At 62.3% G+C, this 25,103-nt stretch overlaps 3 protein-coding genes across 10 annotated transcripts in view; 1 reads left to right on the top strand and 2 right to left on the bottom strand.

Moving 5' to 3' along the window:
• Positions 1-2,719: 2,719 nt before the first annotated feature.
• On the bottom strand, positions 2,720-11,634 carry RNF166 (ring finger protein 166). 2 transcript variants are annotated; one of them, XM_073882397.1, is made up of 6 exons: positions 11,398-11,634; positions 6,322-6,478; positions 4,770-4,882; positions 4,344-4,443; positions 4,144-4,251; positions 2,720-3,746 (listed from the first exon to the last, which is right to left on the bottom strand). In XM_073882397.1, exons 1-6 carry the CDS (start codon positions 11,550-11,552, stop codon positions 3,681-3,683), a joined length of 699 nt encoding a protein of 232 aa, XP_073738498.1. In that variant the 5' UTR covers positions 11,553-11,634; the 3' UTR covers positions 2,720-3,680. The 2 variants fall into 2 exon arrangements, with proteins under 2 accessions (XP_073738498.1, XP_025716273.1); XM_025860488.2 differs by having other exon boundaries at positions 4,344-4,458; positions 11,398-11,632.
• A 102-nt stretch (positions 11,635-11,736) lies between these two features.
• On the top strand, positions 11,737-19,812 carry CTU2 (cytosolic thiouridylase subunit 2). Of its 3 annotated transcripts, none has more exons than XM_073882395.1 (15): positions 11,737-11,903; positions 12,628-12,702; positions 15,177-15,255; positions 15,439-15,498; positions 16,640-16,700; positions 17,124-17,344; positions 17,491-17,786; positions 17,863-17,998; positions 18,151-18,282; positions 18,643-18,734; positions 18,858-18,952; positions 19,037-19,190; positions 19,345-19,411; positions 19,508-19,566; positions 19,661-19,812. In XM_073882395.1, the coding sequence occupies exons 1-15, from the start codon at positions 11,839-11,841 to the stop codon at positions 19,806-19,808; spliced, it is 1,740 nt and encodes a 579-aa protein (XP_073738496.1). In that variant the 5' UTR covers positions 11,737-11,838; the 3' UTR covers positions 19,809-19,812. The 3 variants fall into 3 exon arrangements, with proteins under 3 accessions (XP_073738496.1, XP_025716091.1, XP_073738497.1); XM_025860306.2 differs by having other exon boundaries at positions 11,738-11,903; positions 17,235-17,344; XM_073882396.1 differs by having other exon boundaries at positions 11,752-11,903; positions 12,628-12,715.
• Positions 19,781-25,103, bottom strand: part of PIEZO1 (piezo type mechanosensitive ion channel component 1 (Er blood group)) — a 53,853-nt gene continuing 48,530 nt past the window's right edge. For 3 of the 5 annotated variants that reach the window (XM_073882392.1, XM_073882393.1, XM_073882390.1), the window contains 13 exons: positions 24,754-25,054; positions 24,437-24,533; positions 24,199-24,346; positions 23,911-24,125; positions 23,675-23,833; positions 23,447-23,594; positions 21,474-21,662; positions 21,252-21,344; positions 20,994-21,166; positions 20,798-20,920; positions 20,631-20,710; positions 20,347-20,536; positions 19,781-20,260 (listed from right to left, as the gene is read on the bottom strand). In XM_073882392.1, the coding sequence (XP_073738493.1) occupies positions 20,011-20,260; positions 20,347-20,536; positions 20,631-20,710; positions 20,798-20,920; positions 20,994-21,166; positions 21,252-21,344; positions 21,474-21,662; positions 23,447-23,594; positions 23,675-23,833; positions 23,911-24,125; positions 24,199-24,346; positions 24,437-24,533; positions 24,754-25,054 (2,166 nt within the window). In that variant the 3' untranslated portion in view covers positions 19,781-20,010. Of the gene's footprint in view, positions 20,261-20,346; positions 20,537-20,630; positions 20,711-20,797; positions 20,921-20,993; positions 21,167-21,251; positions 21,345-21,473; positions 21,663-23,446; positions 23,595-23,674; positions 23,834-23,910; positions 24,126-24,198; positions 24,347-24,436; positions 24,553-24,753; positions 25,055-25,103 lie in introns of those variants that run through there. The other 2 variants (XM_073882391.1, XM_073882394.1) reach the window with 2 other exon arrangements.

The raw sequence follows: 25,103 nt of genomic DNA on the forward strand, positions 1-25,103 counted from the left end.
TGCACCAGCATATGGAGTGTTCATGGGGGTGTGGCTGTGGCTGGGATATCCTGACTTAGGGCAACCTCATGGCTGTACGAGGTCATGGACTTGTGGAAACTGAGACCAAATGTTCCAGCTCCCAACATCTGGTCAGATTGGTGCCAGTGAGTGCTTGGTCACCCCCAGAGAAGGGGAGCTCATTCCATTTTGAGGCCTGTTACAGCTGATGCTGGTTCTTAGTCTGGGGTCTGGGGGACATGTCTGTGTGAGACAGAAAGGGACACTGTCCCTTCCCACACAGCTTATTTGACATGCAGGAGGGTACTAGACATGGTGTCCTAGGCATGCCAGGGGACACGGTGTTGGGTGCTGAGGAGGGGTTCTAGGGGCTGGGGCGGAAGGGGGAGAAAGCGAGGGGACGAGCGGGGGTGGACACACGTGCTGGGCCGTGGCCTGCCGTGTGTGCACATGATGCATGTGTGTGCACACATGTGTTTTGTGAGGCCGCAGGTGCTGTTCCCGTGTGATATGGGTGTCAGGCATCAGCAGGATGCCCTACAGGGCCTCAAGGAGAGGGGTCCCTCGGGTCCACAGCAGGGTTTCCTGCTCTGCACCCCACTGCCTCCTCCCTGCACTCTGGAGCTGGCCCCTTGTTCCCAGCAGGTTGTTGGAGACAGGGAGGGCCACCTGTCAGGCGGGTCTCTGTCACCAGAAGGGGCTGGAGTCCCCATCTTGCAGACCTGCCCCCAGCCAAGCCTCCGCACCACGGCACGCCCTGTGCTTCTCACACCAGCCACCAGGGGGCAGAGGCCAGCAAGCTCGGCCCCTCCTCGGAGGCTCCTCGGACAGGCGTCTCAGGCAGCTCAGGCCTCTGCTGCAACTTGCTCCCAAGGCGCGGAGCGCACCGGCCAGACAGGAGCCTCCTGGGTCCCAGGTCTGGGATCCCTATAGCGCAGGCTTTCTGGAAGCCACTGACTGCAGGGCCTGGAGTCTCTTCTAGCCCCGAAGGAGCCAGCAGCGGGGCTCTTGGGTCCAAAGTGCCTCCTCTGCTGGCCTGGCTGGCTGGCCGCCACATTCAGCAGGGTGCCTCTGTGGGAGCCCAGCTGGCTGTGCCCCAGGGCTAGGTCAGGGCAGTGGGCCAAACTCTCAAAGGTGCTCAGCTCCCGTGAGACCTGGGGGTGAGCACCGCGCCAGCACTCGGGGGCCTGGGGGCTCTGCCCTCTGGGCGTCCTGCCTGCCGGCCCCGTGCTAACATAGGAGGTCGTAGGTACCCAAGATCCAGACATGCTTTCTAGGCCTCAGGGTGTGTGTGGACTCCCCACGCCGCGGTGCAGTGCGTACCCTGATAGAGAAGTGTGCACTCCGGGCGGGGGCGCCCCAGGACGCAGGGCTGTCTGGCTTTGTGTGGCAGTGGGGGACATGAGCTCCTGCGGTGGTCGGCCCCGCGTGTGTCAGGGTGGGAAGGGACGCTGGCTTCCAGGACCTCCCAGCCTAAAGTGGCGGGAAACCCTGGAGGTGGCGGAGCTGGTTTACAGGGAGGCCTGGCGGGACAGCCCCGCTGGCACAGGATTCACTCGAAGTACAAGGGAGGCTGTTTGTGCTGTGGCCTTCAGCCCGAGCCTCCCCACCGACACTGTGGGGTCTACTGGGATCCAGCTCGCCCGGTGTCCCCCACGCCGTGTTGGGGTTCACTCTGATGTCCTCCCCTGGGCAGAGTGCCCTGAGGTGTTGGGGATGAGAGGCCACATGTGGACACCGTCCCGTGGCTGTACGGAGAGGGCAGAGATCCTCAGGTGTCCTCAGGTGGCAGCAGGGACCCGCCACCATGCCCGCCCCTGGAACTGGCGTCCTCGGCCAGTGGGGTTGAAGAGGGGAGGCTCCTAAAGAAGGACCTAAGGCGGTGACCAGCTTGTCACCGCTCTCCCGAGTGGCAGCTTGTGGGGGCTTGTTTGCCTGGCCCTGCCTTGGCTTCAAGCTCAGGAGACCCACCTGCTTTGAGGAACAGCCCAGAACACAGCCCTGCCCAGGGAAACTGCCCTGGTGGCCCAGACCACCATCTCTGGCTGGACATTCCACGTTTAAAGATTTTATTTTTAAATAATCTCTACATCCAATGTGGGGCTCATAGAACTCCAAGACCGAGAATGGCACCCTCTAAGCCAGCCAGGCGTCCCAGACGTTTCACATTTGAATGGCTCCTTCCACCCGCCAGGCCCTGCATGAGGCTGGGGGACCGAGGTCACATGCTGGGGCACCAGGAGGATGCCCAGGGGAGCTGCAGAGCAGCAAGAACCAGCCATGGGGAGAGTGGCTGCTCAGGGACGCGGGGCTTCACCCCGAGGGCATCCCAAAGACTGTCCGCCAGCCTCCATGGCTACCTCCGGCCCCCAGAACAAGCCTCGAATCCAGTGTGCTGGCCTCAGGGGGACCCCCATCTCATGACAAGGAAGGTGAGAACCACCACCACCTGGCAAACTTTTGCCAAGATGTGTCACCAGGGACTAGACGGGGTTCAAGAGAGAGGATGTGTTCTGGGGGAGCTGAGGGAAGCCTAGGGAGGCCCCGTGTGCACAGGGAGGGGCCTGGGGCAGGTGGGCAGCACCGTCCCTGGCCAAGTGCTCGAGCTGCCTGGGGACAGACACACAGCTGCAGATCTCAAGGAAAGGGAGGTCGCAGCTGCACCCCAGCCCCCACCCGCCTTTCACCCTCCCAGATGGAACCTAGCGATCAAGGTTGCTATAGATGCTTCGAAATGTTTTATTGAAGTTTTTTTTAAAAGAGCAATAATTTATGCCATGAACCGAAAGAGTACAACTGCTCATTCCCACCCCACCCGTCACCCCCCGGGGTGGCCTACCAGCACGGTGCGGGGTACGCCTGGGAGTGAGACAGCGGGGTGGCGGCCAGGACCCTGGCGGGAGGAGGCCTGCACCGCGGCGGTGGCCGCTGCGAGCGGCCAGGGGCCCTGGGGGCTCTGCCTGGCAGTTGGGACGGGGGACCCAGGATCTGTCTGAGCAAAGCCCCAGGGCGCGTGCTGGCTCTGGCGTCCACGACTCTCTTTCCCTCCCCCGCGCCGACCCCACAACTGTTGCTTTTTGATTGTTTTTTTTTTTAAAAATATAATTTTGTAAATGTTCCATAAAAATACTATTGTTCCTAGTCAAACACGGGTATTGCCATAGGAAGAGTAACTGCTCGGTCTTTGCTCTATAAAATGTGAAAAGATCATCACACTGGATAATATAGAAAAATGCCAGAATTCCTAAGTATCACAAAAGCCAGTACCGAGTGCGCGAACTGGAAGCGCTGAGAGACGGTGGCCGGGCTCCCCCCGCGCCCCCTGCTCAGCAGCCAGGCCTGCGGGACGCCGATGGGGCACAGTGGGTCTCTGTGCCAGAGAGGAGGACAGCATGGCTTTGAGACAGACCGGCTGCCCACCGCTCTCAGGCCCAACGAGCCAGCCCCGTGAGGGCCGCCTGCTCAGCCCGAAGCACCGAGGAGCCAGCAACGCTCGGCCAGGAGCACTGGAGGCCACCCTCCGACGGGGCCCCTGGTGGGCTCAGGGACGTCTGTCCTGCAACACAGGAGGCTCTGCTTGTCCCACAGGCGCATTTCCACGCAGGCGCTGGGCCTGTCCCCCCAGCCGGCCCCATCGCCCGGAGGCGGGAGGGCTCAGGTCCAGGGGCTGGGCTGTGCCTTCAGTTCTCGGACAGAGACAGGGCCAGGGCAGCCTGGAAGGCAGCTTCCTCGTCGATGCTATAATCCTGGAAGACAGGAAGGGAAGACACGGGGATGCGCAGGTGCCCCTCAGGGCCAGACCCTCCGTCCCGGGGCCCGGAGGAAACTGTGCTGCCCACGCCCAGGGCCGTGGGCTCATGGGATGGGCTGCCCACACACGGGATCCACATCTGGCTCCTCCGCAGGGCACCACGGGGCTTCTGCAGCGGACTACCCCACAGACACCTGGCCCGGGGACCGAGTGCCAAGCGGGTCTGTGGGAGGAGCAAGGAACTGGGGTCTGAGGAGCAACTAGGACCGGGGCGATTAGCCCCAAAGGCCCTGGTGTGGGAGGCTCTGCGGGTCGGGGGGGCGTGGCTTCCAGAGGCTGGAGGGACAGGGCAGGGCCTCTGTGGGGGCCGGCCGTGGGGAGTGGGCACGCACCACGAAGGTGTCGTAGGAGAACTTGTGCCGGTGGAGCAGGTGCTGCAGGAAGTTGGCACTCTTGTAGCTCGGGTCCCCCCAGGGCATCGCCGAGCAGATGGGGCACACCTGCAACACAGGGTGCGGGCTGAAGCAGCTCTCCGCTGCTCGGGGGGAGCCGGCCCCCCCCCCCCCCCCGGTCCCCAGGGCTGGCGGCTCACCACGCGGTTGGGGTCGCTGCGGTGGTTGTCCACACAATGCTTGAGCAGCTCCTGCTGGTCCAGGTTGCGGGCGCCACAGTAGGGGCAGGTGAAGGTGGACCTGTTGGGGACGGCGCTGCGGCGGTGGCGGGAGGTGAGTGGGAGCCCGCGCCGCCTCCCCCTGCGGCATGGCCCGCCCCGGGGGCACCCAGCCGGGCCGCCCCCTGCGCTCTGGCTCCCATCCCTTCCCCCCCCACCCTCCCCCACTGGGAGGTGACTCGCGGGCCTGTGCAGGCCCTCCTTGGGGTCCCCTTCCTGCAGGGCAGCGAGGCTGTCCGCAGAGGGGGACACAACAGCCTCTCCCACCCCCTCCAGGGACAGCAACGTGGGCCAGGAGCTGCCCCTACAAGGAACAGGGGCTCTGAGCACTGGAGCAGGGTGGCCTACCTGGGGATGGGCTGAGACGTGGGCACCACAGGGACGAACTTGGGACAGTTGGCCATTTGTTCCTGGACCTTCATGCAGGAGGAAACGTGCACCCTCATCTTGGCCAGCGTCACCTAGGAAGACAGAGGCCGAGGAGGTGTCGGGGTCAGGCTCCAGAGGATGAGAGGGCCACTAAGCAGCAGGACCCGTCCCTGCCCCTGACGTTCATGGCCCAGCAGTGCTGTGTAAGCAGTGGGGGGCTTCATTCAGGGGCCTCATGACCCTGCCAGAAAAGGGGCACCAAGGGAAGGAGACACAGACTCCGGACACCCACTGGCAGGTGCGTCTGGCCACCAGCTACTGGACAGGAGCACACCTCAGCTGGCGTCGCTCGGGGCCTGCAGAGGGCAGGGGCAGTCCTTGAGGAAACCAGAACAGATGTATCGGTGGGGGGGGGGGGGGGAAGCCCTCATTACAGAAACCGAGGAAAAGCGTTCTTGTAGACGGCCAAGCATCTACTTGATAGAACTTCTTACCAAAACGCACCAAACCACAGCACAACCTTCTCTTCAGCCCGGCCCGGGGCACACGCTCTGGCCAAGGGGCAGGGAAAAGAGCCAGGTGTACGGACCTCGGTGTGGCTCAAGTGAACGACCCAAGGAAAGGGACAGGTGCAACCATCCGTCCCTGGGGAGCAGATGCTACCAATCCTGCTGTCACCAACGCCAACAGGCTGGGAGTAAATGTCTCACAAACAGAAAACTCGTTCACAGGACCAAGGAAGCAGCGAGGAGGGTGTGAGTGAGGGGTAAGGTCCCCGGGGCCAAGATCCCCCCCAGGTGTCCTGGGCAACAGGAGAAGGGCCTCTCGAGGGCAGCCTGGCTCCCCACTCTGCTCGGGCCTGCCCCACTGGCCCACGAGTGCGGACAGACCTGAGCACGCTGTGGCAGAGCAGGCCCGCTGCATGTGGGAAGCCGAGAATGGGCCTGGCCTGCTCTCTCGGGAGAAAGCCTGCGTGCCAGGGAAGGAGGCCAGCAGCCTCATTGCAGAACCCGGAGTAGCTCCAGGATGTCCTGACTCTGACCCTGACCTGTAGGACAAAGCAACCAGGGGTTGCCTTCTATTGTGATGTTCCTATCAAAATGCAAAGTCAAAATCCGCTCCTGGGGCTGGGCCACTGTGAGGAGCTCCAGGCAGGGTGGAGAGACAGGCCAGGTGGGTGGTGGTGGTCAGCCCTGGAGAGGCAACCCCCTCCATTCTGCCTGGGGCCCCAACCCCCGTCGGCAGGGCTGAGGCTCAGTTCCCATGTCCCCAAATTAGCCCCACAACAGCAACCACGCAACAACGTAAGACCCAGAGCCCAGGCCAGGCAGCAGGGGTGGGGGTGATGGGGGGGGGTGTGGGAAGGCCCCCAGGGAAGTGAGTGGAACCGTGGGGGAGGGGCAGAGCACAGGCTCCTCTCTGCTGGAGAGGAGAGGGGGGAGCGGAAGCAGGCCCTGCAGCTGCAGACCACAGCCCTCCCCGCCCAGCCGGCCGGCCCGCCCAGCCCCAGGAGGGCCCCGGGGGTGGGTACCTTCTTGTTGCAGCCCCTGCAGGGTGCCTTGTAGGACGAGAGCTGCTTCTCCACATGGGCGGCCTTGTCTACCTTCTTGGGGTCGAAAGGCAGGCGGCACAGCGGGCAGAGGGGGGACGGCACCTGGAGGCAGGGCTGGAGGCACTCCCCGCAGAACCTGCAGGGGGAGCGGGCATGGGCCTGAGGGCCGCTGGCTGCTTTGAGCCTCACGGGGCAGCTCCCCTCTGTGTCAGCGGCACATTTCTGGAGACCATCATTCTGTTCCTCTGACTAAACGATGACCCCAGGTCCCCTCCCAGCTGTGGGCTTCTGGGGCCTGCTGCCGTCTCCACGAGGCTGGTGGGGCTGTGGCTGGGGTTCTCCGGGAGCTGTGCTGGCCCTGCGGCCCCGGGCCCAGCCCGAGGCTCAGCCTGCCCGTCTCATGGCCATGTGGTGATGCCAGCACCCCAGGTGCTCTGGGGACACAGGCAGCACAGGGGGGCTCTGAAGACCCTCCACCCACAAAGCTTTGGAGAGTAAGATCATCAACAATGCTGGGAGAGGAAACCACAGCGCTCCAGGGGCCTGAGACTCATTGGACGGGGCAGGGCCAAAGCTGTCCAGCCTCGTGACAGCGCTGGAGCAGAGGCGTGCTGACGGAAGGGGCCTTGCTTGGGCTCCTGACTGCTGAGCAGGGACACTCATGGCCCTGGCACACACTCAGGCGCTTGAGGCTCTTGGTGCTGTCCCTGGAGATGCCGTATCAAGAGGCCAGCCAGTGGATACAGATGTCCTTGGGCCTCAGCAGCAAGCCCTTCTCACCCCGAGTCCCCCCAGTGCCGCAGAGAAACTAGCAGCGTTCAGTCTGCGGGGACACCGGGCTGGAGAGCACCCAGCGGGCAGCAAGAGGGAGCTTGATCCCAGGACCCCCTTGGTCCAGCTTCTTAGGAAGCGTTGTGGGGGCTGCTCAGCTATGACCCCGACCTAGAATCTGCAGACGCTGAGATGGAGCCCCAGGGCCCCAGACGAGTGGGCACTCCACCCCAGGACGAGGGCTAAGCCCCCACCCACAAGAAAGGGAGCCCCTTCAAAGATTGGGATATGCGCACAACTGTGCCGTCATCCGTGTGCACCAAGGGGGGGCTGTGGGGGCCACGGGATGGGAGGGTGTTCCCGAGTGTACACGCTCAGCTCAGCTAAGCTAAGCGGCTGGCATTCTGCCACCAGGAGAGCTTCACTTCCTTCCCAGGAGAAGGCAGCGGGGGTGATCCAGAGTCCCTCCTGCCGTCCACGCCTGGGCCTTCCTCCTGCATGCTGGCTTCCGGTGCTGCCCCCACCTGGCTCGGCACCATCTGCAGGAACGGGCACAGAAGGCCCAGCTTGGCCTGAGGTCCATCAGAAGACGCAGCATTCCTGGCAGCCTCTTTCCCCCAGGAGAAGGAGGATGGCCCACCTGTCACCCTCACCTGGCGGACATGTGACAGAGGTGTCTAGGCACCCACCCCACGGTGTTCTGGTGAGTGCCCCAGCCTGCCTCTCTGGCAGTTCCAAGGGTCTGACTAGCCTAACGGCCGACGCAGGCCTCTCTCTTTGCCTGTCACGGGAGGAGAGCTTGCTACTGTCGCGGTGGGTGTGCACGGCAGCGCCACCACAAGAGCCACGGGGCAGAAACAAGCCACGTCATCCACGGGTAACGGACACACGGATGTGGCCAATCCCCAGGATGGGTGAGCTACTGACGGACGCTGCCACTGGGGCGAGTCTCGGGGACACGCCAAGCTCAGGACGTGTGTTGTGTGACTCCACTGACATGGACAGTCAGAAGAGACCCGTCCACAGACGCAGCACAGATCCCTGGTTGCTGTGGTGGGGATGCTGGCTCAGCACCGCACACTCCGGGAACCACCAACGTGTATACTTCAGACGAGGGCGTTCTCCTTCAGCAAAGCTGTAAGTCACACATGCAGAAGGATGGCCCCAGGAGCGCTCAGGGGACAAGTCACCATGTCGTCAGGGCAGGCCTCAGGGCCACGGCTCCGACGACAGATGCACAGGTCGGGGTGAAGGGCACCTCTTTGCCAGCAGGAGGGGGCCGGGGAGCTTGGGGTCTTGAGAAGGCATGCGAGGACCCCTGCCTGCACCCGGACCCGCCCGCCGGCCCGCAGCTCTGCTGGTCTGTGTGTCGTGGCACCTGAGGAGCTGCGGGCACCATCGGCAGGCAGCCAAGGCTCCACGCTATGAGTGCGGTGCTCGGAGCTGCCCCAGACAAGCCGTGCCTGCCTCTTCCAAGGAGGTTCTGCCAGCATAGGCGGACAGAGCCAGCTGAGGGGTCTGCTCTCTTCCCCCAGGCCCGACCACACAGGCTCCAGCGCCGCGTCTCACTCCTGCCCAAGCCTCTCGCACACACCGCCATGCCAGCGCTGGCCAACAGTGCAGGGGACCCACGAAGGCCAGGAGCTGTCCTCAGGGGCAGAGCCCAACTTCCAAAGCCTTGCGTGGATGATCTCCATCGCCCGCACGCAGATGGAGGTGCGCTCCCAGTGCCCGACGGAGGCCTGTGCTCGTGGACCGCCAAGCAGGGAGTGACAGACCCCGCCCAGAGAAGCCCGCTCACGGGTCTGGGTGCAGGTGGGCAGCGGGCCGTCAAGGCTCAGCGGTCCCCAGGGTCTCCAGGGTCTCCAGGGTCACTGCTGCAAGGGTGCTCACCAGAGTCGGGGGCTCAGAGGCCAGCCCTGCCCAACTGCCTGAGCTCAAGCTCTGGCTTTGCTGCGACCCCTGGGAACTCAGCCTCTTGTACAAAACAGCAAGAGCACCTACCCGACGGGGCCGCGGCACGCCGAGCACGCAGGACGCTCCTGTCCTCGTCAATCCCTAAACGTGCTGGCTTCTGGTGCAGACCCCACCTGGCTCGGCACCATCTGCAGGAACGTGCACAGAACGTCCCCCTAAACGTGAGCGCTCTTACTTCTCTACGATCTCTGCTCATTGACTGCATGTGGGGATGCGGAGGTGGAGATGAGAGAGCATGAGAGGAGAACGGAGGCCGGGGGAGCCTGCCCCCCCTTCCCCAGGCCCTCAGGGGAGGGCTCAGCAGAGGGTCATACATAGCCATGCAGCTGCTGCTTCCAGAGGGGACTTACTGCCCAGGATGTCCCCCGAGTATGAGAAATAACCGGCTCCCTCTGGGGCTCCTGGGGAGCTCCAGGGAGCTCTTCCACAAGCCCCGCTGAGGGCCTCCTGACCGAGACCCGCCCCGACCTCTCCTCTTCCGTCTGGTGCTGCCCACGCACAGCCGCTTAGCACCAGAAACTCTGTTTTGTGGAGGCAAACTGTTTATGGTTAGGTGGCTGTGCGGGACAAATACCTAGACCACCATCAGGTTCTTTGAAGGAAAAGCGTGAGCCTTTAAGTCCACTGTGCTTGTTCGTGCATGTGCCTTCACGACACCAGACAAGAAACTTGGGAAGAGTAAGACACAGAGGCAGAGAGAGAGCTAGGGAGGAGGGCTTATAAGGAAGACGCTCTGGAAGAGCTTCTCGCGGGACCAGCCTCAGAAACAGGAGAGAGATCAGATTCTGCCAAGAAAAACATGGTGGGGGGGGAAGGGTTTAGAGGACATGATGCTTTCATAATTCTGTGCAGTGCTGTATTCTGAAGACCACATTTTAAGAAAAGATTTATCTGGGAAAAAAAAAAAAGACATCTGGAAAAAAAAAATCTGTACACTGATTTGTACAGACCTGGAGACTGGAAATGCTGTGGCCCTGTGATGAGTAACTGTCGGTGCCAAGGGAAGACCATCCGAAAACCAGGAAAGGCTTTCTAAAGTTGGGTCAAGCCTTACAGTTCTCTCAGTGTTGGACTAAAAACTGCAGAGCACACCCGAAAACACCCACCAGCATATGCTTCCAAGAAAGGAGTCTTGTTCAGAGGCTGCCCCGACAAGATGTCACCAGCAGTGTGACAAAGTGAGGCACACGGCCCTTCCTGACAAGTTGGCTGTATTCCCCTGGTGTGGGCAGGTGCCTGTGCTGCCTGACACGGGAGGAGGAGGAAAGTGGAGGTTTTCTGGATGCTGACACTGTCCCTGGGTGACAAGAAGGCACACCTACCCAGCTCCCCCTTTCTATCAGGAGCCTCCTAAGTCAGCTGCCTGTTTGCAAAATATTCTAGGGGCACCTACCTGCCTGGATGCACCTCTGCCCAACCCCAGGGAGTGAAAGCCCCACCACCCCAGTAGCCCTGCTTGCTGGCAACCGAGCCCTCCTGACCCCACTTCCCACACTGCTGATTTCACTCAAGAGCTGTACTGTTGAGCCAGGAGCCAGTCGGACAGTACACACTCTGAACTCGGAGCCCTTCCAACCAGGCTGGCAGCTCGCAGGAGACTTGAGTGCAGCTCTCAGCTGGGAGGAGAGCCACATCCTCAGGTTTTTGTTGCTGAAACACCCCTGCAGGACCCTCCTGGAGGCTCTGGTGCAGCTGGAAACCCTAGCAGGGCGCTTGCTGTCTGGTCCCCAGGGCCAGCCCGCCTGCTCAATGATGGATATGACCCAAGATCTCCATCAAAACAAAACAGCACCAGACTCCAAACAAGTCCCTCTCCTAACTTTAGGAAACTCCTCTCCTCTGCCGTTAAGACAAGCAGACAGCGGGTCCGAAAAAGAACTGATAGCAAGAGCCACAAGGCATTTATTTACAAATGCCCACCCCGGTCTCCAGGGGACCGAATCGAAGGCGACTGGCGCAGAGGTCGCCTGCTGCCCTCCGAGCACCCGGGTAGGCCCGCCGAAGCTGTAAGCAGACCCCAGGGGGAGTCGGGACCGGACAGGGCTGCAGGTCGCCCGGTGCGCCGACAGGGTGCTCGGCTCGCCCGGGACTGGCGGGCAGGAGGCTGGGCTGAGGCGGAGGGACGCGCCCAGAGGACAGGGACGGCGCTGCGCAGGGAGCCCCGCGCCCCCGCCCGAGTCCTCCGCGCGCCTGGCTCCGGGGCTGCGCGGGGCGGCCGCGGGCCTCGGGCCCCTCCCGGGGCGGGCACGGACCCCTCCCCGCAGCAACGTCCCGGCACCGCGGCCTCCCGCAGGCCGGCGCACTCACGTGTGGCCGCAGCTGCCGATGGCCACAGGCCGGTGGTACACCTCCAGGCAGATCGGGCAGCTGTACTGCGCCTCCAGGCCGCTGTCGCCGCCCGCCGGCCCGCCCGGCGGCTGCCGCTGCTGAGCCGAAGCCACCAGGCTGCGGAACATCGCCATCCCGGGGCCGGGTCTGCCGCCGCCGCCGCCGCCGCTGTCCCTGTTCCGGCCCCGGCCGGGCCAGGTCCCCGCGTCACGGCCGCGACGGCGCCGCGCTGACGTCATTAGGGAGCGCCCCGCCCCCGCCCCGCCCCGCTCGTCACGGCCGCGGCGCCGCGGCGCTGACGTCATAAGGCGCGCGCTCCGCCCCCAACCCGCTGGCCACGGCCCTGACGGCGTCCCGCTGACGTTATTAGGGCGCGTCTCCCCGCCGCCGGCGCTCACTACCGTGCGACCGGGCGCAGCCATGTGCCAGGTTGGCGAGGACTACGGGGACCCAGCGCCCGAGGGACCGCCGCCACCGCGCCCCGGGTAAGAGCTGGGCGTCCGCACCCGCCCCTCTCCTTCCCGGCGCCGGGCCGGCGGCAAAGCCCTGCCCCGAGGGCCCGGCCCGCGCCTTGCAGTCCGCCCCCGGCGCCGCGCTGCGGAAGCCAGGAGACCGCCGAGGCTGGGGCCTGGAAGCCCCGGGGTCCCGGTGGGGGCGGCACCGTGCTCCGCAGCGCCCGGGGGGTGCCTCTCTAGCCGGGGGCGAACACCCCAGCAAGGGGCTGCCTCTGCGCTCCGGCGCTGGCAGTTCTTGTAGTCTGTGCCCTCAGTCGAAGAGGAGGTCGGCCTCCTGGTCGCTTCCTCCCGCTGCTGCCATCTCTCCCCTCCCGATCCACACAGAGCAGCCTCCCGCTGCTGCCATCTCTCCCCTCCCGATCCACACACAGCAGCCTCCCGCTGCTGCCATCTCTCCCCTCCCGATCCACACAGAGCCGGTCGGCCCTCCAGGCGTGCCGGCACTCGAGAGGCTGACAGGTGGCCCTTATGTGCTTTCTCGGGTGGCTTAAGCAGACTGAAATGCCCCCACGGCCCTTGTCTTTTTTCGTATCGGTAATTTGGGTAAGACACAAGCCTTGGCTGTGGTGTGCAGCTGCTCGCGCGAGCTGCCCATACTCCAGTTGGGGTGAGAATGGCAGTGCCACCTCCCCAAAGCCCGCTGGAGGGAGGTCTGCGATCTGTGTTCTCCTCCCCCGCCCCCATGTCTCGAAAGCCGTGAGCTGAAGTGTGTGAAGTGCTCGGAAGGCCTACCCGTGGTGGTGATTCGAGCAGGAGATGCCTTCTGCAGGTGAGGCCTGGAGGTGGGTAGGAGGTTTGGCTTAGCAGCCAAGCTTGCCCCCCTTCTGTGGCTTTATCTCTTGTTTTGAAGCATTTACTTCTAACGTCGCTCCCAGTGACTCTGGTGCATGTGTGGGGTGTTGGGTTTCTGTGTGGGTACGCCGTAATTCTCCCGCGGTCCAGCTGTGGGTCAGGTGGCAGGAGGGCATCTGATGGCACTTAGGAAGGTGGCAGAGTGAGGGTGGTATAGGCAAGATGAGCATTTCGGAGCAGCTGGAACACATCTAGGGGCAGATTAGAGCATCCTGAGATCTTGGGCAGGTGCTCTGGGGATGATCTTTTATTTTTTTTGTTTTTTAAAGAATTTGTTTATTTGGGGGGTGCACAAGCGGGGAAAGGGGCAGAGGGAGAGGAAGAGGCAGGGTCCCCGCTGAACAGGGAGCCTGATGCGGGACTTGATACTAAGACCCTGGGATCATGACCTGAGCTGAAGACAGACGCTTAACTGACTGAGCCACCGAGGCATCGCCCAGCTTATGGTTTTTTTTTTTTTTTAAGATTTATTTATTTATTTGAGAGAGAGAGAGTACGTGAGGGGGGGAGGGTCAGAGGGAGAAGCAGACTCCCCGCCGAGCAGGGAGCCCAACGCGGGACTCGATCCCAGGACTCCGGGATCATGACCTGAGCCGAAGGCAGATGCTTAACCAACTGAGCCACCCAGGCGCCCCCCAGCTTATGTTTTTAAAACAGTCTCCACGAGTCTTGGATTCTACTTTCCAGAATTTTCCAAAAGAGAAACTGAAGGGACTAAGGTTTTTTCTCAAAGCTTTCTCCTCCCTAGCCATCTTTTGGGAACACAGTAAACTTGGTGTGTGCTACTGCTTTAATCTCTCAGAGCATCTGAAGCGATGACAGTTCAGAGAAGAGGCTGCAGCAGCTCCTTCTGGGCTCAGAGCTCCCGTGGGCAGCCACAGGTTCTTTTTGTGCCCCGTGCAAGCATCTGTGTTTTAGCAGCCTTACCCCTCCCCGATGGTGAGTGAGTTCCTGGGCCTCGCTGCCTGTGGCTGCTCACCTGGGGCCTTGGCATTTTATTAAACACCACGTTGACCTACTGACCACAAAGGAATGTGGGGTGTTTGGTCAGCCCCTCAGAGTGGTGCCTGTTCAGTGGGGGGCAGGGGGAATTGTGGACACTGCTGTGTCTTTTTTTTTTTTTTTTTTTTTTTTTTTAAGGTTTACTCCGGGACGCCTGGGCGGCTCAGTTGGTTAAGCGTCCGACTCTTGTTTTGACTCAGGTCATGATCTCGGGGTCCTGGGATAGAGCCCCACATTAGGCTTTGTGGTCCGCGTGGAGTCTGCTTGAGATTTTCTCTCTCTCTGCCTTGCGTCTTTCCTCACACACTCCTGTTCTCTTTGTCTTTCTAAAAAAATAAAGGCTCTTAAAAAAAGACATTTATTTTTAAGAGAGGTTTATTTATTTGCTTTAGAGGAAAAGAGGGTGTGGGCGAGGGGGTGGGGCACAGAGAATCTCAAGCAGACTCCACGCTAAGCCCAAAGCCTGAGTTGGGGCTTGATTTCATGAAATCATGATCTGAGCCGAAACCAAGATTTGGAGGCTTAACCAACTGAGCCACCCAGGCGCCCCTGGTATGTCTTAGTAGGAAAAAGAAAGTAGACTTAGGGGTGGCAGCCTCAGGTGTGGGGCAGTTCTCAGGGAGCCACATTGCTGTCATCGACCCTGACTTCCCTGCCTGGGTTGCCAGGGAGCTTTTAGATGCAGACGCCTCAGCCTCACTCTGGCACTTTATGTCCGATGTATTTGGCCTGAGGGATTCTAACCTGTAGCTGAGCCTGAGAATCAGGTGGGAGGATTTTCAGGAATGCTGATTCCCAGGGCCCGCCCTGGAAGTTCTGATTCTTTGGGTTTGAAGAAGCAGCCAGGACTGTGCATTTGCATGAACTTCCCAGGCATTTCTTGTTGAGATGGTATCAGCTCGGGAATGGCGTTCTGGGACACGGGGCACCCGCTGCTGTCTACTCACTGCTTCCCCCTTTGCCCCAAGAGATAGTACTTCTCCCCGTGGGAGTTTTGGAAGGCGCCTTCCACTCTGCTTGTGGGAGGGTCAGGCTGGCCTTGCCCTGCACTTCCCTGTATCCGTCCATTCTGCCTGCTGGGCCTTCCTGAGTGTTTGGAGGTGCGGGTGGCACCTGGGCTCTGGGCCGCTCAGACATCAGTTCACACTAGTAAGGATTGTTGGGGACTAAGGGGGGCCTCCCTGTGCAGCACGGGGCTGGTCCTGGGGCAGACAGCTGGCAAGAACCTCTCAACCCTGGATTCCCTTGTCAGTTTCTGGGCACAGCCTCTGTCAAGATGCTGCTTTTAAAGATGGACATTGGTAAGAGAAGGAAAATAGAACGCTGCAGCGTCTCAGGCTGCGTCCCCATTGGGGCCATGTGGCCACAACTGCTGGTTGTCTGTTGCAGGGACTGTTTCAGGGCCTTCTACATCCACAAGTTCAGAGCCGTGCTTGGGAAGAATCGGTTGATCTTTCCGGGTGAGAAGGTAGTGTGTTGGGGTGACTCTTCTGCGGGGTCCCCAGCTGGGAAGCCCAGGCCCCCCTGGGCCCTGGCTCTCAGCCCCTGCCTCCCCTCCCATTGTCACGCACGGGTGATGGTGGTGGTGGAGAGGGTGGGCTTGCTCATGGGGGAGATGCAGCGCTCTCCAGCGACGTTCCTTCTCCCATAGGTGCTCCTGGCATGGTCTGGGGGGCCTTCATCCAGCTCCATGGTCTGGCAGGTCCTTGAGGTATGTCTCCTAGCATCTTCCAGGGTCCTGGCTGCTTCCCTGCTGAGTTGCAGGGTTGGGGGCCCAGGCCTGAGGCGCTCTTGCCTGCAGCTGGCGAGAGCAGCCCACCGCTAGCTGGGATGCCCAGAGGGTTGTCGGATGTGTAGACAGGGCTGCACAAACTGGAAGCTGAGTCTGGAGCACCCAGCTGTGCCCGAGTGTAGGACTGTTTGCCGACCACATAGAATCCTAGTCATAGGGAACACGTGATGGCATGGTGGAGCGTTGCTTGAGGTGTTCCCGAGTTCATGGGCCTCCCCCTGGTCCTGGGTCCAGGACAAAACCGGGAAATACGAGTAGGTGCCTTGGGGAACCCAAAAGGGGTCCAGCCTGGCTGGGGTCGGGCAGCTTCCTTGAGAAGTTTGAGACCCAAATGAGCAGTGGGGATGCCAGGGAATGTGAAGTTGGATGGGGAGGGAGAGCGTATGGGAGAGGGTGCTCACTGGGGAGCTGTGCTCCAGGCTCTCGGCAGGCCGCTCACACTGTTGTCCGGCGTGTTGGAGACGGCTAGGGCTTTTCCTAAGGGCCCTGGCTGCCGTGGAGGCCTTGACCTGGGGCTGGGACATACACAGACCCTCTGCAGACCCTCTGCATTCCCAGTGAGGGGCACAGATGAGAGGCATGGTCTGTCCGGGGGTCTCTGGCATGGTGCTCTTCTCCTCTCACTTCATGACCCCCTAAGCCTGGCCTCGTGTAAGTGCCCGCTCTGTTGGCCTTTTGTCCGGCACCTGGAGGCCCCGTTTCCTCTAACTGATAACACCTTGATGGTAGTCTGTTGTCCTCTTGCACTCAGCCGTCAGAGGTGCTCAGGCAGGCTCCTCTCAGGACATTGCTGGCGGCGGGGGGTCTGGGGGGGGTGGGAGACTGGTGAGGGGCAGGTGTTACTGGGGCGGTGAAGATGCCCAAACAGCCACTTTGACCATGTCGGGCTGTGCGGCCTCCCCATGGGGCCTGCTCGGCACTTTGAACGGTTTGTCTGTTCCAGGTGGGGAACACCACCCCTTCCTGGAGGACATCAGTTCAGATGGAGAGTGGTTTGTGCCGGGAAGGTGTCTTCTGGCTTCTGACCGTGGGGCTGAGGTCCTGTCCCTTTTCTGTCTAGGGCCTGAGTCGGGATTCTGCCAAAAGACTGCGTTTTGTGCCAGGGGTTGTATACGTCGATGGTATGTGTAACCGTCCCAGCCCCAGCCCCAGCCCCAGCCGCTCAGGATGAGCCCCATTGAGACAGTGGAGCTGTGCCCTTAGGAGGCACTTAAACTTAATGAGTATTTGGAGGCAACACATGGGTCTAGCAACAAAGTCCCCGTTGTTGTCTTAGACTTTTGTTAGAGTCAGGCAGGCCTGTCTGCCTAGTGTCCATGGATCAGGGGCCAGATGCTCACCTGCCCCGCCCCTTGCTCCCTGAGATAGGCTCCCACATGGGTCTGGGGCAGTGGGGTCCGTCACGCCTCCCCCCCCCCCCCCCCCCCCCCCCCCCGCCCGGGGGGGGGGGGGCCCCCCCCCCCCCCCCCCCCCCCCGCCTCTCCCCTGTGCCGCTGGAGAGAAGCCACTCCCCACTCTGGTAATGCTGCCCTCCCTGAGAACAGGTACATGTCCTGTGGTTTCCACCAGAAGGCTTCGTAGAGTTGCTCCCAGGACATGGCCTTATCCCATCTTGGGCTCTCCTGTAGTCATGATTCCTTTCTGCCTGCACTTAGAGGGAGCAGCTTGTGGCCAGAGCCGGGAGGACAGAGCAAAAACTCTGTCTGATGTGAAGCGGATCCTACAGACCCTCGGCTTCCCGTGGCACGTTGTCACCTTGGAAGAGGTGGGTGGGCCTGATTCAGGGCAGGCCTCCGCGTGCCCACAAGGGCCTGTGGGGTCACCTGTGGGCCTTGCCTGTGGCCTGTTTGTTCTGGCACGTGGGGGGCGGGGGGCAGACCTGGGCCTTACGCTCTCTCCCTGCCCTGGAAGGTGTTTGCCCTGCCGCCGTCCGTGCTGCGCTGCTCTGCCCCGGAGCCGGTGGGTACTGTGGGGACCTACAAGGTGGCTGTGGACAGTTTCCTTCAGCAGCAGCATACGCTGGAGGCTGAGGGCGTTGGGGACAGCCCCAGCTCAGCCCAGGGGGAGGCGCAGCCGAGCCAGCCCTGCACCCAGGACCCCCAGGACCTGGCTGAGCCACCCCCGGCTGCCCAGACCGAGGCTCTGTCCCGACTGTTTGACTCCGTGAAGACGTTGACGGCCAAAGAGGAGCTTCTGCAGACCCTGCGGTGAGCCCCCATCCCCACCCTGGCAGCTAGGCCCTGCTTCTTCTGGCCCCCTGAGACCCTGGGCTCTGCTCTGCAGGACCCACCTGATCCTGCACGTGGCTCGGACCCATGGCTACTCCAAGGTGATGACGGGAGACAGCTGTACCCGCTTGGCCATCAAACTCATGACGAGCCTGGCACTGGGGAGAGGGGCCTTTCTCGCCTGGGACACGGTATGTGGGTACGGGCATTCCAGGGGCCCTTCTGGCCCACGTCACTTGAAAGTAGCGTCAGGAGTCTGTGCCAGGGTCTCCCTTGTGGTGCAGGGAAGGCGGAGCTGTGAGCCCGTGTGCTGGGTGCGGTGACGAATGTGCCCCCACCGCAGGGCTTCTCCGACGAGCGGCACGGGGACGTGGTGGTGGTGCGGCCCATGCGTGAGCACACGCTGAAGGAGGTTGCCTTCTACAACCGCCTGTTTGCCGTTCCCTCTGTCTTCACCCCAGCCATCGACACCAAGGTGAGTTGCGGGATTATCCAGCATGGGGTCAGAGGTGGCCCTCTCCCGTGTGGGCTCAGAGGTGGCTAGCACACTCTCAGTGGCCTGAGCTGTGTCCACACCAGCTCCTTGGGAGCACACGCAGGGCACTCCCCTGCCGAGGAGAGGCAGGCTAGTACTCGGCCAAGGGGGGCTTGCATGGAGGGTGTAATAGCAGGTGTGTTCAGTGACAGGGACACAGATGCGGGTGCTCTGGCTCACTTCAGTCCCGACTTGGCACTCTCAGGGCTGACGGTGTGAAGCCCTGGCCCCCACGCTAGGTGGCCGCTGGGCCAGGCCTGGGCGCGCCACTTTTGCAGTCCTCCATCTGATTATCCCTAGGCCCCCGAAAAGGCCAGCATCCACCGGCTGATGGAGGGCTTCCTACTCCGACTGCAGGCCCAGTTCCCCTCCACAGTCAGCACCGTGTACAGGTGCGTGTGCGTCAGCGCCTACGGTGGGGTGGGCGTGTGAGCGCTGAGCCTACACCCGGGTGCTTGTGCAGGAGTGAAGCCCAGCCTCACGCTGCCTTTGTGCCCCCTCTCCCACCCCATCAGGACCAGTGAGAAGCTGGTCAAGGCCCCCAGGGATGGCTGTGCCTCTGGCCCCCGCTGCCTGCTCTGTATGTGCTCGCTGGACGTCGACACTGCTGGTCCGTGAGGAGGGGGAGGGGCACTGGGGAGTGGGAGTTGGGTGTCTAGCCCCAGGAGGACCCTTAGCCTCTCTCTGTCTGCAGATAGTGCCACAGCTTTCGGGGCTCAGACCCAGGATTTCTCCCAGATGCAGCCCCCCACCCCACTGGCTGAGGCTGGGGCCCCCACCGTGCCTTGCCGTTCTGCAGAGGTGGGCAGGGCCCCGAACTGCTGCCAGGGGACCAGGCCGTGCAGGAGGTGAGTCCCTTCCTGGCCCCGCCCTGACCCGTGGTCAGCCCCAGGCCACTGGCCAGGGTAGGTGCGGCACCCCAGGGCCCCGAGCCGCCAGCCAGGCTAAGTGAGGCACCCCGAGGCCCTGCACCAGTGCTCAGGCACAGCTCTGCTCCTCCAGGGAGGACTCCCGAGCCCGTGTCATCAAGCAGCTGTGCTACGGCTGCCGCGTGAATATGAAGGATGTGGTGAGTCGTTCTCACTCCTGGGTCGTGACAGGGGAGGCCCACCCCCCGGGGCTTGGTGCCACGCAGCCCCTTGTCCATGGCCATCCTCTATTGCAGCCCTCCTTGGACCCCCTGCCACCTTACATCTTGGCCGAGGCCCAGCTCCGCAGCCAAAGGTATGGGCTAGCCACACGGCTGGGGGAGTGCCGGAGGGGTCCTTCTGGGCGGTGGCCCCCACGGGGCAGATTCCCAGTGTATGGCTTTTCCCAGGCTCTCGCCAGAGATCCAGGAGTATCTGCTGGAGAACAGTGACGACAAGGCGCACACCAGCGGGAGCGGAGCCTGGGGCCCCCCAGAGCAGGAGGGCAAGGATGGGCAGACAGTCTGTGATTGTATAAATAAAAACATTTTTAATTAGAAAACCCTACAGTACGCATGGGGAAGGGAAGGCTGGAGCCCCTGGCCCAGTGTGCCGGCTGCGCTGGGCCCTGCGCCGGGCCGAGGAGGGGCCCCAGCTTCCTTCTGGCAGCAGCGTCAGGGCGTGGCGGCCGGGGCTGGGGTGTCTGCGCCCAGCAATGTGCTGGGCGGCTCCTTCATGCGTGGGTGCAGGAGCCCCGCTCCTACTCCTTTTCACGGGTCCACTTGATCATAGTTTCGGGCGAGCGGTACAGGAAGATGAGCTTGGCGTAAAGCTCCTCCTCGAGCTCCAGCTCCCGCGTCTCCCGCACCAGGAAGATGTCCTGACAGAGCTTGAGGATGCGGTCCACGCACGGCAGCTCCTCGAACATGATGGAGTGCGAGATCTCGCTGAAGAAGCCGCGCACGAACTTGCCGATGACCAGCACGATGGACACGTAGAGCCCCATGATCCTGCCAGGCAGGAGTTGGGTGAGGTGGGGGGTGATGCTGGCGCTGCACCCTGCCCACCCGCCTGTCCTCATGTGCAGCACACTCACCCGTAGCCAGCCAGGAAGCCCAGGCTGGGCGGGCTGACCTTGTCACTGAAGATGACCATGGGCAACAGGTTGCACTCGGCCTGGCAGTCCTGCAGCTCGATGACCCACCACTCGAGGAAGCCAGTGGCCCCTGCGGCCACGCGCTCCCTCCGCAGCTGGATGCGCACGCTGAGGTAGTCTTCCTCCTCGTCTGGGGCAGGGGCAGAGTGGGTCAGGGCCACCGCCCTCCCCCAGGGCTGAGGCCACCCCCCCCATCCCCAACACACACACACACACACACTCACTGGGCTGCAGCTGCTTCACAGGGTTGGCTTCCGGCCCGTTGGGGGCCCGGATGTACTTGGGGAAGAGGTTGCGGATGACCCTGCAGGGAGAAGGCCAGTGGGTCAGGCCCAGCCTGGCCCTCCAGCTGCCTCCCTGCGCCCCTCGCCCCACCCCGGCCCCAACTCACACGGACTGGTCGGAGGTGCCTTCGAGCAGGCTGGCCAGCTGCCGCCGCTCACTGCTGTTGGGGGCCAGGTCCAGGGTGTGCTTCTCGTTGGTGTACTCCACGGTGCCGCCCTTGGCCAGGTCCCTACGTGCCAGAGCACAGTGTGACCCACTGTGGGCTGCACTCCCCCCAGGTCCCGCCCCAGCCCAGCACGCACCTCTGGAAGTTCCAGGTGAAGCGCAGGGTGATGTCAGCCGTGCCATTGTATAGCTCCCGCTTCATCTGGGCCCGGCTCGGCGGGCTGATGCGCCACAGCGCCCCGGAACTGCCCTCGATCTGCGCCGTGACGACGTCCTCGGGGCTGTACTGGCTGATGAACTGCATGGCCAGCTGGACCCCAGGCAGCCCTTGAGCGAGGGGCTCCCGGATACCCCCCCCCCACCCCCGCCACTGCTGCCGGGTGGGGCCCACTCACCGGGTTAGGGTCAAATTGCCTGGACAGCTCCTCATAGGCCTGCTGTGTGAACGGCACGATGGACGGCTGCTGGGCGCTCATGGTGAACAGGGGCTGCCAGGGTGGGGGCGGCGACTGTGATGGGGCAGGGAGGCCCCGTGGTGCCAAACGCCGTGAGGGTGGGAGGGGTGCGAACCGTGCCCACAGTCCCCCGTTTCCGGTGGGCACAGACTGGTGGCTCACCTCATAACCACCCAGCTTGAGGGTGACCGTGACGTCGATGGGCTGGTTGACGACGCCGACCACAGAGCGCACCAGGGACATGAAGAGCAGCGGGAACCAGATGATGGCCACGAGGAAGAGAATGATGAGGCCGCCCATGCCGTACTTGACGATCTTCTTCTTCTTCTGCCCCTTGGGCTGCGGGTATTTCTGGGGGGTGGGGCAGGGCTCAGGGGCTCAGCCCTGCCTGCCCCCTTGCCCCAGGGGGAAGGCGGGCACTGGCCCACACCCCGGAGCCTCACGCAGCCACAGCCTGGGGCCCACCCAGGGGCTCGTGAAGCCAGATTTTAAAGCATCACAGCTGACTGCAAAGCTCCGGCACTTGAGACACAAGGGCCCAGAATGCAACCCGCCGCTCAGTGAGCGCTGCCAGGATGATTCCACGCGGGGAAGGACCATCTCTTCAACGATGCTGCTGGGACAAATGGCTGTCCGCGTGCCAAAGCAGCAGGACCCCTAGCTAAGACCTCAATCTGGATTCCATGGAAAATTCTCAGATCAAACGTGGAAAGCACGAGCAATTGAGAGAAAAAACACTGTACGTTATAAAAAAGGAAAGTTTGTGCTTCAGAAAATGAGATGCTATCAAGAAAGTGAGGGGATGGGATGTCTCAGTGGCTCAGTCGGTTAAGCGTCTGACTCTTGGTCTTCGCTCAGGTCGTGAGGTCAGGCCCTGTGTCGGGCTCCACACTGAGAAGTCTGCTTGAGATTCTTTCCCTCAGCCACTCCCCCTGCTTGTGCTCTATGCTCTAAAATCTTTTTTTTTTTTTTAAGATTTTATTTATTTGAGAGAGAGAAAGAGAGCATGAGACAGGGGAGGGTCAGAGGGAGAAGCAGACTCCCCGCTGAGCAGGGAGCCCGATGCGGGGCTAGATCCCGGGACTCCAGGATCATGACCTGAGCCGAAGGCAGTCGCTTAACCAACTGAGCCACCCAGGCGCCCCTAAAATAAATCTTAAAAAAAAAAAAAAGCGAAGAGACCACACAGAGAATGGGAGAAGCTATCTACAAATCCTATGTGATAAGGGTCTAGTGTCCAGAATGCAAAAACAATTCTTAAAAAGAAGTGAACAAGCAAGCCAAGGACAAAAGGGGCAAAGCAGATCGCTGACAAGCACACAAAACGATCGTCACCATCATTCACCTCAGGGAAACGCAAATCAAACCCCCCCTGAGTCACGGGCGCTGGTGGGGATGGGGGAGGGGGCGGTGGACAGCAGGGGCAGGCCCCACCAGGAGCTGCCCTCTGATGCAGCCACCGTGCTGCGGGGCATGTGCCCGAGAACAACACAAGCTTGTGTTCACAGCAGTGCGCGTTGCAATGAACAGAAGGAACCAGCTCGCCGTCCAGGGCTATTTGTAACCGTTGGGTACATGTACGGCGGCACAGTCACACGAAGGAATGCTCCTCAGCCATAAAACCCTCAATCCTGACACAGGCCACATGGACTAGCCTTGAAACTGCAGAACGAAAGAAGCCAGATGCAGGCCACGCGGTGTGTGACAGCGTGGACACCAACTTCTAGAACAGACAAGTCTGTGCGGAGTCGGGAGGGCGGTGGCGGGGGGGGCTTTCTGCAGAGCGTGAGCACATCTTAGATCTGCCTGCGGATGTGGCCAGCTCTGCAATGACGCTAGGAGTCTCTGAACTCTACCCATGCGCTGGGGGGGGGCCTGTTTCCGTTATCTCCCACTGCAGCCGCTCACACAGAAAACCCAGCTGACCCTCACTGCCCCAGCTCCCAGCTCTCGTGCCTGTGAGCCAAGCAGTCAAGCCTCCTGGGCCGGGCATGCACTCAGGCCCGCTCTGCCAGCTACCCGCCGACGGCCACATTCACGGCCCTGTCCCCGCGCCCCGCGCCCCCCGCGGGACCGCCAGCACCACCTGGCTCGCTCGTGGCTCATCTGCCCCACTCCCCGCCTGAGCCAGGCACCTTCTCAGTCTCGCGGCTGCACTTGATGATGAAGATGTTGGCGTAGATGTCCTCCACGCACATCCAGCTGGACAGGGACAGCGTGGTGTCTGTCCACACCCAGTCCATCACGGCCCGAAGCTCCACCAGGAACGGCACAAGGCGGAACCTGCCCAAAGCGGGGAGCCCATCAGGAGGGCCTATGGGTGGCAGCCTGGTTCCTGGCGCCCGGGGCCAGCCCACACTCACCCCTGGAAGAGGAAGAGGTTCAGGTGGTTGTACTTCTTGGTGAGGAAGTTGCCAAGGATGCGGGTGGGGTATCCGCAGCGGATCTGGTAGGCGGACAGGGCGAAGTAGATGCACTTGACGAAGTACCACAGCTGGGCCACTGCGTTCTGGCTGAACATCCTGGGGGGACAGGAAAGCCAGCTCAGGGCACCCTGCCCGAGGCCAGAGCCCTAAGGTCCCCGGGGCCAGACACCCACCTCTCGGTGACGGCAGGCAGAATGAAGAACATCCAGAGGTGGATGGCCAGCACCAGGACGACCTGGAAGGCCAGCTTGCCCAGCACGGTCTTGCGGAGGTAGAGGGCACGGTCGATGACCATGGTGCTGAACTGGATGAGCAGCATGACCAGGAAGGCCTCTGGCACCTGGTCGTCTGAGAGCGAGGACGTGATGTCTGTAGCTGCCGAGTGTTTCTGTGCCGGGAGAGCAGAGGTCAGGGGGCAGCTAGGGGCAGGCAGCGGGGTGGCCACCGGGGTCTGCGCTCACCCCAAAGGCCCAGAAGCCGAAAATGATGATGATGAAGTCGACCACGTCGGCCAGAAACATAAGTGCGTAGACATCGGTGGCCGCACGGTACTTGGTGTGCAGGATATCGTGGAAGAAGCGCCGCAGGGGCTGGTACACGCTCTGGGCCCTGTGGGTGAGGCCAGGTGGGCAGGGGGCTCAGTGCCTGCCTCGGCTTTTCCCACCCACCCTCGCCCGGGAGCGGCCAGCCGTCACGCACATGGCCAGGCAGAAGCTCTGCAGTCGGAGCCCCGCGGCTGTCACTCTTTCCCGGGGGCGACTCCACTTCTCTCTCCCAGAGGCTGCCGTCACACCTTCTGTGGGGGGCAGCCACTGCTGACCGGAGCCCCCAGAGAGCTGAGTGCAGCTCAGACTCCAACCAACCCGAGACCCCCTCCCACCAGGGGCTGGCATCACCCCATTTCACAGGCCAGCAGGCTGAGCATGGGGACCTCCCCAGGTCACGGGCAGTGGGCTGGCTGGGGCAGCGGGGAACCGGGTGGGCTGGATGGCTGTGCACAGACAGGGCCGTCCTACCAGTGGCTGCAGGTTCTACAGGCTCCGCGCTCTCCCTCCTTTTCTTCCTGAAGCGCAGGCCGATACGCTTCGTGTCTCGGGGCTTGAGCTCCCCGGGAGGCTCTGCAGGCCCGTCCCCAGCTTCTGCCCAGATGTGGTCCTGGATGAGGGCCCCAGCCACTGCTGGCTCTCCCTGAGGCCCCGTGACCGCCTCAGTCTGGGGTCCCAGCGGTGCCTGCTCCTCCTCAGCCCCCCTCTTCCCACTGCCCCGATCCTGCTCCTTGGAGAGCTGGCCCTCTTCGTGGTCCCAGAGGCCGTAGCACTGCAGAGGGAGGGAGGGAAGGAGGGGAGGAGCCTGGCGTGGCCGCACT

This window comes from Callorhinus ursinus, unplaced genomic scaffold, assembly GCF_003265705.2.
Source record: "Callorhinus ursinus isolate GAN/ISIS: 27379988/994484 unplaced genomic scaffold, GSC_fseal_2.0 scaffold46, whole genome shotgun sequence".
Lineage (NCBI taxonomy): Eukaryota > Metazoa > Chordata > Mammalia > Carnivora > Otariidae > Callorhinus > Callorhinus ursinus.